At 44.3% G+C, this 13,302-nt stretch overlaps 1 protein-coding gene across 2 annotated transcripts in view; it reads left to right on the forward strand.

The window, feature by feature from the left end:
• Positions 1-13,302, forward strand: part of AP2B1 (adaptor related protein complex 2 subunit beta 1) — an 80,580-nt gene that overhangs the window by 23,445 nt on the left and 43,833 nt on the right. For both annotated transcript variants that reach the window (XM_056328828.1, XM_056328912.1), the window contains exons 6-12: positions 280-470; positions 2,630-2,851; positions 3,742-3,862; positions 6,055-6,150; positions 10,825-10,940; positions 12,049-12,214; positions 12,730-12,828. In XM_056328828.1, the coding sequence (XP_056184803.1) occupies positions 280-470; positions 2,630-2,851; positions 3,742-3,862; positions 6,055-6,150; positions 10,825-10,940; positions 12,049-12,214; positions 12,730-12,828 (1,011 nt within the window). The remainder of the gene's footprint in view (positions 1-279; positions 471-2,629; positions 2,852-3,741; positions 3,863-6,054; positions 6,151-10,824; positions 10,941-12,048; positions 12,215-12,729; positions 12,829-13,302) is intronic.

Consider the following 13,302-nt stretch of genomic DNA (forward strand, 5'->3'; position numbering starts at 1 on the left):
CTGCTATTCCTTCACTTTCTCCCCAAGAGATTCTTCAAATTTTGGCAAAGAGCAAGGTTAGAGTCAAGCCTTGGGCTTTCCAGGTTGGTTGTGAGGTTGTACCAGGTCCCCGAAGGCTTGGATGAATGAAGTGGAGGCTGCTGCTGAGCAGTTGATAGTGCAAGCCAGGATCTCCGTGTCTGTTTCGCACGTGTTACCCACACTAAACTCAAGTTTATCCCTGCCAAGCCCCTGGTGGCATGCTAGCAAAGAACTCCTCTTCTTGTCTCTTTTTCCCAGGTGGTAGCGAACGCTGTGGCTGCCTTGTCAGAAATCAGTGAATCGCATCCCAACAGCAACCTGCTGGATTTGAACCCTCAGAACATTAACAAGCTGCTGACAGCTTTAAACGAGTGCACCGAGTGGGGCCAGATCTTCATCCTGGACTGTCTGTCCAACTACAATCCCAAGGATGATCGCGAAGCTCAGAGGTACAGTGGTTCCTGCTCTTTCCACGGGCTGCTTGGGGTTATTTAGTAGCAGGGTACTTGCAGGCTCCTGGCAGTGTTACACCTCTGGAGAGGGCTTGTGATAACAGCGGTGTCTGAGGTCTGTAACAGCACAACTAAGACTTAAAGTAAAAGGTTTAAAAGGGAGACAACTTTTGGTAGTTTGGGTTGACCTGGAAACCTGCCCCTTCCCTTCCAAGAGCCGCTTTCTCTGTTTCGTGTTAGCTTTTTTTTTCCCCCGCTTCCATTTAAAAGGCTCCTTCTTACAGGAACTGGCACGACTAAGAAGCGATCACCCCAAGACCAAACCTGTAACAATGGAGGCACAGTTTAGAGGATTTTCTGCTTTAAAGCAGAGCTTTCAAATCTAGTTTTGCTACTTTGAAAGGCAAGAAGCCCTTATAGGTTTGGGAGCTTCCAAAAGTACTACAGGTCCGAGATTTGAATATATTTTCCAACTAAAAACTAGTCTGTAGTATGATAGAACTGAAAAGAAAGGTAAATTATTTTTCTTTTCACTACAAATCCGGCCCTGTGCTTTTACCTTTAGCTGCAATGACTAAACCTAAATACAAAGACCTTAGGGTTTAGGTATGTAGAGTGTTAATTGATGCGTTTCAAGCCGCCTCCTCATCTGTGTCCAGAATCACAGAAAGTCAGATTCTGTACCCATGAGAACAAGGAACCAACAAGAAGAAATACTTGGAATAGGGAATTCTCAGACTTGATATATTTCATGTAGATGATGGGTGGAGGTGGGAGATAGACGGGGAGGAAGGGACGCAAGCCCACGTGCAAAATCCTGGGCAGACCTTTTCAAATTTGATGGGTTTCTTCATTGACTGTTTTTTAAGGTGCAACAAGTAATCCACTTTTTTTTTAAAAAAAAAAAAAACCGCAAGCCTGCCGGTAGTCTTGCAGATGTTTTTTTTTGCCGCCTCCCTTCCCCTTGTGTTCTGTTTCTGTGCCAGAAACAGCTATTAATGAGTGCTAGAAGCCTGCAGAGATCTCCAGGGTGTCAAGCCAGTATTATCCTAGCTTTGTCAGAAAGGGACCACTACTAGTTTGAACAACTGTGAACATGTCCCAGTTCCTCATCTGTCATTCCTCTGAAGAGTGGTGTATAAAACTGGGTGGGCAGTAACTACTTTGTGTGGAGTTTGGCTCTCAGAGTCTGCCTTATTTCAGATAAAATGACAGCACCTAGTTTTATGTAGTGTTCTCCTTTACAGCAAGGCTGGTATCGTAACCCCTGTGCATGGAGAAACCGAGGTATGGAGAGGTGAAGCAGCTTTGGCTTCATCATTCATGCCAGGTGACCTGGGGCAGAGGCAGCTGGGGACTGCCCCCAGTTCTGACTCCGCTGCTCTTCACTTAGCCATGCTGCTTCCCTTCTAGAGTGGCTGAAAGCAAATTCTTCAGGGGAAGAAGCTTCAGGAGGCACAGATGGGAATAAGATTGTTCTGGGTTAGCAGTATGCAGGAGGGGGTGGGAAGAAACTTGACAGATGCTGTCAGAAAGACCATATGAACCCAAACTTCCTTTCTGCTTGGAATGGGTTGTTTAGGATGCTGTTGATTATAGGATCCATGGAGGCAAGTGGTGAAGCTAAGACCTGGGAGGTATTTAGGTCACCCTTTCCCTTTATCTTCAGAGAACGGAAAGCATTGGTTTTTTGCAGAAACAAATGGTTGAAATGGTAGCAACCCCCCCAAGCGAACCAGAAGTGTATATCAACTCTGGATGATTGTATGGGGGTTAAAGTGTTTTTCTGATAGCTGTTGTGTTAAACATCTTGGTAAGGTTGTGTTTGTAAGTGATAGATGAGAATACCACCAGGCAAAGGCAGAAAGCCCTAATAACTGAACTTGTGTTGGGATGGTAATGCTGAGAGCTGGAAGGGTTCCTGAGCTAACTGAGGCAGGAGAGAAAGTTGAAGCTGTGAGAGAAGTCCATTCTTGTTTGCTTCCTGCTGCGTTCAGGAAAGCAGGACTTTGCCTGTTCTTTCTGAACAGAACCAAGTCAAAGTGGTGTCTGAGAAGCTGCTTTCAGCCACGTACTATCTATTAAATTCAGGTAAGATCTGAAATACTTGCCATTCTGAAATAGGTGTGAACGCTTTCTTACTCCTCTGTCTCCAGTATTTGTGAACGGGTGACCCCTCGGCTGTCTCACGCCAACTCGGCAGTGGTGCTGTCAGCAGTGAAGGTCTTGATGAAGTTCCTGGAGCTTCTTCCCAAGGACTCTGATTATTACAACATGCTGCTGAAGAAACTTGCCCCTCCACTGGTGACCCTGCTGTCTGGAGAGCCCGAAGTTCAGTATGTTGCCCTGAGGAACATCAACTTGATTGTGCAGAAAAGGTAAAGCCTCAGGGGGGTGTTATTCCTGGGTTGTCAGAGGGCATCTAGTTATCTCAGACCTTCAGATATTTCCATGTGCACAGAACTTCGTTTAATCCAGGCTCGGATCCCTTGAGGGACAGATTAGCCTCATGACCCCGGCAGCCTGAATTAACTTTCTTTACAGCATCCTTGTGATACAGTATCATACAGTATTTCTTTACCTGCCTCTCTCTTCACTGCCTTTTTAAGAGCAGTAAGAACTGCCTTCTCTTTAGACTATAAATCAGATTGCAAATAGGAAGGAGAGTGTAATTATGCAGGTCATAGTGACCTGTAGAAACTCAGTGTGCCTATGCTAATTCTCTTCAGCATAGAAAAACCTGGCTGGTGACACATAGATGTACAGTGTGTTGGTTTTTTCACCAGTTTATACCCACATGCATGTTTAAGGACTGTTGTTCCTTACTGGAAAGGTGGGATAGGTTGGATAGCACTTGGTGATTGTGTTCAGGGCAGAGTTACAAGCACTGGCATCTTGCAAGTGAAAGCAGAAAATGAGTTTGTAGGTGGGTTTTGCATTGAGATAAGGATATTATTCTTTCACTAAAAATACTGTCATCCGCTGACTGACTGCAGTGGTTGGCTCAGCAGCTCAAATAAAGGACATAGAGATGTAGGCATAGTTAGACTTGAATTCTGCATTTTTTACTTAAAAAATTTTTTTTCCATCCTTCTAACTTTCTTCAAATTGTTCTCATATGTTTGTTTGCATGTCCTGGGCACAAAGTGACACCATTCTGTTTCTTAGTGAATGTTTGGGTAGGTTTCTAAACAAAAGATACCTCTGGTTAGGATAGAGCCCACTGTTTTTACCAGTCTTGAGTGAAACAACCTTATGTTCCCTCCAGGCCTGAAATCCTGAAGCAGGAAATCAAGGTGTTCTTTGTGAAGTACAATGACCCCATCTATGTCAAACTGGAGAAACTGGACATCATGATCCGCCTGGCTTCTCAAGCAAACATTGCCCAGGTCAGCTGAGGAACTTGTGATGTGTTCTGTATGTATCCTGGGGATGGAAAACCTTCTCGTGGTCCTTGCATGAGGGTGTATGCAACTACTGCTACTGTTGTCCTGGCTTTTAGGCATCACTGTCCCTGGTATAGTGCTCTTTGCAGCTACTTAAGAGGAGGTGTTGGAGTTTCCTCCATAATTTAAATGTTAATAGTGGATAGTGACCATTAGGTAGATCTTGGTTTACAGATTACAATGCCAGGAGGAGAGCTGATGTCTTCTGTCAACTGAGTCACTGCTAGAGGTGAGGTTGGAATGAGAGGCTTGTTTCAGGTGAGAGGTGTGCCTGTAATGGAGGCAATGAGAAAGGCCAAACATTACTGAAGTGTGGATTTCAGGTGTATGAGTTAAATTGTTAAACCATTGCCCAGGCACTCCTTGGAGCACAAATAACCTTTATTTTGTGTCACCTGCTTTCAGAGTGGAAATAGCACAGAGCTAAACTGAATTGAGACTGCTTTATAGTGTAGATTCTCCTTGGATTTGATGTTGTTTTAATCCGAATTCCGTTCTTAAAGGAAGTGTTCTCCCATGTGACCCTGGCCACAAGGCCTAACACTTAATCATTCTGCATTTTGCCTCTGGTTAGTGCTATTGTTGTCCTATCCTAATCGTCACAGAGCAATTTCATTTAATGTGACATTTTTAAGCAGCTCTCTCCAGCGCTCCCTGATGTTCTCTGGAGCAGAGCAAGGCAGTTTGTGCCCCTTTTGTGCTGGGGACATGGAAAACATTTTAAAGATCAGTTTCCATGAGAGTGTATTCAGCATTTTCTAGTTAATCTCGGTAGGCTCCATACGAATTTCAATACATAATGTTTAGATAATGCAGGTTGTTTGGATGAAAGGCAATGGTGTCTGGAGGGCAGAGTCTGGGACTGGGAATCTACAGACTAATGAACGAATCTCTTCCTGGTTCTAAAGAGGCATTCCTAAAAACAACGCAGGCTTCACCACAAACATGCCCTGAAACGAGACCCAAGGAGAGCATGGTTCTGCTGGCATCCTCCCTGTGCAGCCTGTCAGGACTCTTCATCCCTGTGCCTGTCTGTTCTGGACCAAGGCAGCAGACCGGTGGTATCAGAGTCACTCAGGCTCAGGCAGTATTTGAAAATAAGCTTGAAAATAATTTGAAATAAGCTACTGAACCTGGGTGCTCCACGTACTGTGCCACATAGATCATTCAAGGAAATAATAAAACTTCAAAACACAGATGTCTTGTCTACTCCTTGCAGATTTATTTGTCTGCAGTCTGGCCCTTCAAGGCTTCTTTATCTTGTCATTGTTCTGAGCAATTTGCATTGACTAGAGATTTTTCAAATAACTGTCTCAATTTGTGCTGTTCACCTCTCCCTTGCAATCTGTTTATGATATCGCAATGAAATTCCTGATAACGTGTTTGACATGAGAAACTGAAACGAATAGGATTTTGAGGGAATATAAATGGCGTAGGGTCTTTCTTTGAAATCCTTTTTTCTAAGCTAAATTATTTGTTTAAGACAAAGTAGCTTTTTATTTGGTGGTCTGCAAGATCCCAGCAGGTCCTGGTTTAAGCTGTTGTTCAGTTTCCATTAGCGAAAAAAAAAAGTGTCAAAATTAGTTAATGTTATTCTTCAGAAGGGAAGTATCTTCACACTATTATTTATCTCTGTATAGGGGTTCCAGGGTGTCCACAGATCTCCTCTGTATCCTTTTGGATCCAGAGGTTCATCTCTGCACAGAAAAGGAGAGTGCAAAAATGGTTGTTGCTGAGAGCTTTGCATGCGGTGAATGTAGAACAATAAGTACAATAAACCATATGTAAAATCTACATACTTCACTGCATTATCAATGTAAGAAGGAATAGCAGCATTTAACTTTGGCAGGGCTGATATTGCCCTCAGCTTTTGTTCAGGGAAATTTGAAAATAACTAGACTGAGCCATCTTTTGGCTTTGGCCAGCGTAAACCAAGTCTTGCTGCCTAACCCACGCCAGTGGGTTTTCAGAGAGAGACTGACCGCAGAGTTGAGCGGTGTTAGCTTTGGATGTGTGTGGCCAGCTGTGGAAGAATACATCCTGCTTGCGTTCTGGAATTCAAGTAGCATCGCTTGTCAGAGTGGGATGTTCTCTCTGTGTGACCCCAGGGACTCAGGTTGATGCTTTCTCTGCAGGTCCTGGCAGAGCTCAAGGAATACGCTACTGAGGTGGATGTTGACTTCGTGCGCAAGGCTGTCCGAGCAATTGGGCGCTGTGCCATTAAGGTTGAGGCAAGTATCTGAGTTTTGAGTTTTTCTGTGATTCTCTCTTTTCAAAAACAGTGATGGGCTTTGCCATCTTGTTCCTGTTTTACATAAAGTTGCTTTGCTCTTGTGATGATTATCAAGTGACCTGGATATATCATGCTCGTGAGCAAAGCCCCAGCATGAACAGTAAGATTCGTGAGCTCCAGTTGAGTACATCACAGGAGGGTAGTGTGCTCCTCTTAAACCTTAGCTTGCAGGCAGAGCAAGGCAGCTAAATCATTCTTAATGAAGTATTTTCCTGCACTGGCTTCAATGGAACAATGACCACTTATCCATGAGGACCTCCTTTATTAGCTGTGGCCTGCCCTTTTGGAGGGGGAAGGAGAAGAGATTGTGCAGAGGAACTCAGTATTATGAAATGTTTTGGGTGTCCCCCCTCCCTGTTTCAGCTGAATAGAACACACTGGCATGGAATTAGAGATTTGGGGCACTAAAGTGCTATTTGCCCAGAGTGACTATCTGCTTATCTAGTGTTAAAGGTCTGTGTAGATTGTAGCTTCATCTGGAGCATGCTTTCTTTAGCCTAGACGGTTATGCAGGTAAGTCCCCAAGAATCTCTGCAGTTATCCAAAACAACAGTCTGAAACATCCTCTCCAGTTGAGCATCCAACAAAATAACTCGTAAGAGAATGTACTTTTTAGTGATGTCTCTGTTAATTTCCCTGTAAATGAATCTGGTATGCCTGACAGGAGCTCAGAAAACCTGCGAGGAGAGGGAAGACTTATGCTGTGCTGTTGGTACTTTCCAGTAAACTGATAACCAAGTGCAAAATATCACATAATTTCAGCTGAGCTCATTTAGCTTTTGCTAAAGTGTTCCCATGAGCATTGCCTGACAGCAGATTTAAATAAAAAACTGATCATTCCTAGCTGACTATAGTGTCAGTGCACAGGTTTCCCTTACTTCAGCTAAACTGCTGTAAGTCTGCGTAAAGAGGACACCAACTTCTGTCCATGCAGCCTTCTCTTCCTTCCAGCTCTTAAAGACTTATCACTGCCATGGACTTTCTTTTAAGCATGGCCCAAGAGTGATTGCTGCCTCTATTTCATGTCTGCAGTTCAAAATCCAAGCATGCTTCTTCCACGCTGTGTGCAGGCAGGAGGTTGTCTGGACAGAGCCACAGCAGTGACAGTAGAAAAATCCACCTGAGGATGGAAGAGGGCTACTGAGAAGTCAAAAGAAGCTGTGGCAGTCCTTTTTGTACTGGTGCTTGTGCTGGGGAGTGGGAGTTCGCCTTAGTTGTCAGCAGGGAGTTTCTCGCTAGGATTTGGCCATGTATCTGTCCTAGTTTCACATGAAAGGTGGTGTGTTCCTGCAGTATCAAGGGGTTTTTAGAAGTTTTTACCTGTTCCTGCCCACATCCCACACATTCTTTCTTCCCATCTCTGATACCATGGTGGTCATATTATTATTAGTCCTTTGCATATTGAATGTCCCAGCAAATTTGCAGTGACCCTGTAACTGTGTAATTGCGTCTCAATAGGTAGCATTAACCTTGATTTTTAGCAATGCTCCTTTGAAGACACTGCAGCTAAAGATGAGGTCTGTTTACTCCTCTGACAAGAGTCAGCTTTAAAGAGGACAAATACGGAACAAGTCATTACGGTGTCCTCATCTCTAGGTTAATCCCTGTCCCCAGTGCATCTGTGTTTACTAGAGGCTGTTTGCACTGTGAGTTATGACTAATGGAAGAGCATTCTCTCAGCCATCAGTGTCCAAGCTCCCAAGGCTTAGAAATCTGCTTTTTGACATAGGGCACAGCCAGCAGGAGCTGTTGATGAATGGGTATTCATGAGGAACCTCAGCTCTGCCTTCCAGGATCCTACTTTTTGTCTAATTGTCTCTCCTAGAAGAGTAAGACAGTAAATAAATTTGTCTGCTGTGATGTGTGCCATGGAGCAGGTGTGGCACTAGCTTCGCTGCACAGCCGTGCACAGCAGAAGTAGCGCTTGCTTTGGAAATGTAAATGTCTATTGGGAAGGGATAGCAAGGCTGATTGGATTTTGCCCAGGCTTAAGTAGTCATATTGATTTTGGGGATGTCAGAACGACGACATTTCATGTGGATAGACTAGCTGGGCTCAGAGTTAGCTTGAGTATATCCACAGCAGACTGTGCAGTGTAGCTAGACTTGTATCTGGCTTGTGCATCAGTTTGCTCCGTTGACAGCACTAGGTGAAGCAGTCATCTGATGCTTTGATGGTAAGAAAACCAAGGACCGCTCATGGGAAAAGGAAATAAAGTGGATGCAGTAAGAACAGTGATTCTTCTGGAGCAAAGGAGAAGCAGAAGGAGCCATATTAGAGGGGCATTGTCTCTGTTCCAGGAGATTCTGTCAGCAGCCTGGTTCTTAGAAATCGTTGAGGTTTATGGCTGTGAGCATGGTATGTGCTACTTCAGTAATCTTGCAGACTTTCATTTGGTTTCTGCAGAAAAACAAAGCAATTTTGATGTTGGTTGGTTGTCCTTTCTCACTCCAACTTGAGAGCTGTGCTGGTTGGGGCAATCTTTCATCAGTTTGCAGAGCACTGCATTCCCCAGGGATGTCCACCTTCAAACAGCAATGTGTTTACAAGGGATGGGGTGAGCTGACGTGTATTTTGGTAGAGAAAAATTCTGTTAGAGGTACTCCTCGGCTGTGCATGTGCCCACGTGACTGGTCACTTTCCAAGGGACTTCTGGGCTCAAAATCAATACTGCATATTTCAAAGAGGGTATTTTGTTCTTCTGGGAAAAATCATGCTTCAAAGCATCTAAAGAAAAGAAAAAGAAACCTTAATTTGCTTTTCCTTGAATGCTGGAGCTCTTAAAATGTTGCTAGCTGTAGACTCTGACAGGGCTGCACAGCTTGTTGCAAACAGTGACTGATGCTGTTGGTTCTATAGAGTAAACCTGTCCTAAGTCAACTTTACCCCAAGTGCCCCTTAAGGCGTCTTGTTAAAACATAGTGATGCTTGTTGAGAAACTGGTAAGGGATGAAATTGCAAGCTCTGAAGCATCTGTCTTGCAAGGACTTTGAGTGGAGGTCCCACTGTGAGCGGTGGCGATCTGTGTGGAGCCAGGTCTGTGGTCAGTCTCCATGAAATGGAAGTGTCTTCCAGGTCACAGACCTCAAATCTCTCTCTTCTTGAACAGAAGAGATCAGAGTAGGACATTGTCAGATTGCCATTTCATAGCTGCTGTAGTGGCATAGTACCTGTAAAGCTGTGGTAAGGAGGGAGAGGTATCGTAAAAAAATATGATACCAATCACATAATTTTATATGATACCTGTCCTTACTCTGATACTAATTGTGTTGGATTTTTTTTCAGTTTGGTGTGAATTTGGGGGGAGAATCGTGTAGCCTTCAGTGCCAGTTTGCAAAAACAGAGCAGCTGCTGGTTTATAGTGTCCTCTCTCTTGGCTGATTGCCATGCCAGCATTGCCACCGTTGGCACTTTGTAAGGTACCACAGCCAGAGTCACAAGAGCAAGAAATCACAGAGAGGTTTTAGTCTCTGCTTGTTCTATATTCAGCTCTTCAAGTCTTGAGGTTTATCCTTAAGATTTTTTTGCCCATTCTCAAAAAACTGATTCCTGTGACTTAATGCCATTTCATTCCTCCTCCTCCTCCTCCCCAAGCTTTAAGTGCGCTGAAAGGGAAGGGGACTGATAGCTCACTTGAATTGAAAAATCCACCTACATTGCTATTGCTTGTGCCCTACAATGTTTGTCTCAATCCTGAATGCTTTATAAATGTTCGGATGGTGACTGCCTAGGCAGTGTCGTGAGCAGTCTGCTTCTCACATTAATCACCAGCTGTGTAATGAGGCTTCATATGTGCTCTGCTAATAGCCAAATCACTGTCCTTATTTGAGACTTTCCAGTGCTGGAGTTGGTTGCTCCTGTGCTGTCCTGCCTCACTGTGCTATTCGGGAATATCATCCCTGAATTACTTGCTTCCAGCTCCAGTTCTGGTTCCTGAAGCATTCCAGTGTCCAGTCCTTGTTATCTTACAGTGCCTGTGGCTGGGAATTTTGAACTAATTAATATGAAAGCTGCATTAGTAGCAGCTGGAATTCTATTTATAGCTGTGTCTTCATGTGTTGCTAGTGAGCTTACCCCAAAAATACTCAACCTCTTGCTGGTGTGAGCTGCTTTTTGCTGCTGTTCTTGCAGTGTGATTGTCAGCATGGTTTTCTCCTGCCTTCTAGCTTCCCCAGACGCTTTCCAGCAGTCCCTATCAATGTTCTCCCAGCTCTGGTTGCCACAGCTTGGGCAAGTCCAAGAGAGCTCATTCAGTGGCCTGTTCTGACTGCTAGCCAGGGAGAGGGTCATGTAAGAAGTAATGCAGGCAATGTTCTGAAGATCTCGTGTGGTGATCCAGCTATCTACTGGCACAGTTGCTTCAACCGTTACTTTTTGCAGGAGCTGGAGTCAGCTGGTGTATCCACTGTAATACACAAGCACTTGTCAACTTGTAGGTTTTTTTCTGGACATGCATATTGAGTTGGTAGCTGTCATCCCTTTTTTTTTTTTTTTTTTTTTTTTTCCCCCCCCCCCTGCTTCTGGACCTTTTCTCAGCATGTTTCTCAGCATGTGCTGTGGGCTGGGAAGGAGTGTTTCTTCAGCTTGTAATTATATTGTTCTGTTCTTCTAGCAATCTGCGGAGCGCTGTGTGAGCACACTGCTGGACCTCATCCAGACCAAGGTTAACTATGTGGTCCAGGAGGCCATCGTTGTCATCAGAGACATCTTCCGCAAGTACCCCAACAAGTATGTGAAAGTAGCATAAGGTTTTTGGAAGCCATTGCCTGCTAGCATCAGAATAAAGCAATGTAAAACTCACCCAGCGTAGTTTACCAGGGCTTGGAAGCAAAAGTGAGCATTTGGCTGGAAAGCAGTGACCATTCTGATTCTAGCTCCTAGTATGATAGGATTCGGATGGTGGCTGTAGATGACATATCAGCCTGACACGTTATTAGTTTGAATTGAAAGCTTTTCTTTCCCCACCGCTGTGTATTGATGCTGAGTATAAGCCTTAGTCAAAAGCTAGTACAGCTCTTACAGGGAACGCCAGGAGGAAAATTTGACCAAGTTTACAGTGTCGGGCTTTGGGTTTTGCTTGTCTCCTCTAGAAGGCTAATATATAGGGCCATGAAAGTTCATGGCTCTCATGGTCTGAGATCCCAGTCAGATTGTGCTGAGCAAAACGCTGCTGGCTTTCTCCATCGAGTGTTCTCTCTGGCTTGAGCATACTGAGCTTCTTTTAAGCTGTTTCTGCAATAAGATTTTGTCTCTTCAACTACAGAACAGAAGCAATGTCTTTCAGCCGAGACTTTATGATCACCTAAAAAATAATATGGGACATCTGCAGACCTCTCTGGCAATTTCTGCTGTCAGTTACAAGATAGTCTGCTTATGACAGGGATACCCATGTGTGGGAATAGGGGAGGCTAAATGATTAGAGTGTATTGTCTGTTTTACAGCAAAGCCTGTGGGGAAGTGTAATATCTAGCTCAGCGTTACCAGTCTGAAGACACCAGTGAGGCTGCAGGATCTGATACAGGATCTCTTTGAACTGTTGGATCAAGTGTTCCCTTAAGCAAAACAGAGAGGGAGGCAGCTTTGTCTTGAATTCTGCATCTGGGTGGTCTTGCAGTTTAACTTGCAAAGCTCTTGAGGACCCTGTGAGATCTTAGTGCACAGCTTGGAAAGAGAAAATTCCTAGGAGTATCTTCTGTAGTTGAGTGAAAATGCTGCTTGTTGCATAGAAATGCAAGACATTGTAATTCAGTGCAGGATTCTCTGCAGAATCATGTGGGCAGAGATGGAGTAACACCAGTTGAATTCACCCCAGTAATTCACCTGTACTCTGAATCAGGTATGAAAGCATCATTGCCACTCTGTGCGAGAACCTAGATTCCCTGGATGAACCAGATGCCAGAGCTGCCATGATCTGGATAGTGGGCGAATACGCAGAAAGAATTGACAATGCAGATGAGCTGCTGGAGAGTTTTTTGGAGGGCTTCCACGATGAAAGTACTCAGGTAAAATTGTGTTGTGCATCTTATCTATAGTGTTTCATGCAGTGTATGTATGGGATGGGCCGTAAATATTGCAGTGGTCAGAAAATACCTCCCAAGGAAAACTTTAATGTTTGGCTAAAATAAAACTCTTGGGAGTCTGTAGACTTGCTCTATTGTCTGTATCTGCCAAACTTGTCTTCTTGGAAGGGTAAGACAGAACAGGAGGGATTTCTAGATATTGCTTGCTTCTGGGGGAATAGCCCGAGGAGGGACCAGAACATACAGAAGGATAGTGATGAGATGCGTAACAGTATGACAGACTCAATGTGCTGATCAGGGAGTTATTTGTGAAAGTGTTTCACAACAGGCAGGAGTCTGAGTCTCATTGTCCTGGGTTTCACTGGCAAAGAATAGTTTAATACTGTTATAAAGCGTAGGACTTGAGCTTCATATCAGTAAAGGATGTTGAGATTTGGGAGACATTGCTAAAGCGTGGATGAATTCTCTATAATCTCTGCTGTGTCCCTTTCCCTCAGGTGCAGCTCACCCTACTGACTGCTATAGTGAAGCTGTTCTTAAAAAAGCCTTCTGAGACACAGGAGCTGGTTCAGCAGGTCCTCAGCCTGGCCACGCAGGTAAGCCAAGCTATCCAGTGAACCAGAGCCCTCCAGACACTGTGTTGGCCTGCTGAGGTGTCTCCCATCTGCCAGGCCAGTCAGCTTTGCAGTAGATAAGATTCGAGCATGTTCCCCTCTCTCTCCCAAAGAGACTCGATTTAAAAGCTGCTCTGTGCCTGTTACCATGCCATCTGGCATCTGTTCTCTCCTTCTTATCTCTTGCTTCATCCTAATTCCTTCCCTGTTCACCCACCAAATGAAGTTAGGGACAGGATAGAGTTATGAAGAAATCAAAATGCTTTCACCTTGAAGGTGGCTTGCTGTTAAAACATCTGGAGCTATGATAGAGCAAAAGGGCCTGGCAAAGACTTTATTCTGTGAACAGCAAAGCTTAAGCAGTGCTATGAAAAGAGAAATGAAGTCAGGGTTTTTTTCCTCTATACTTGGATGCTGTTGACCATTGTGGCAGCTTTACTGGAGGCTGTAACAGTG

The sequence above is a fragment of the Falco biarmicus genome, chromosome 1 (genome assembly GCF_023638135.1).
Source record: "Falco biarmicus isolate bFalBia1 chromosome 1, bFalBia1.pri, whole genome shotgun sequence".
Classification (NCBI taxonomy): Eukaryota; Metazoa; Chordata; class Aves; order Falconiformes; family Falconidae; genus Falco; species Falco biarmicus.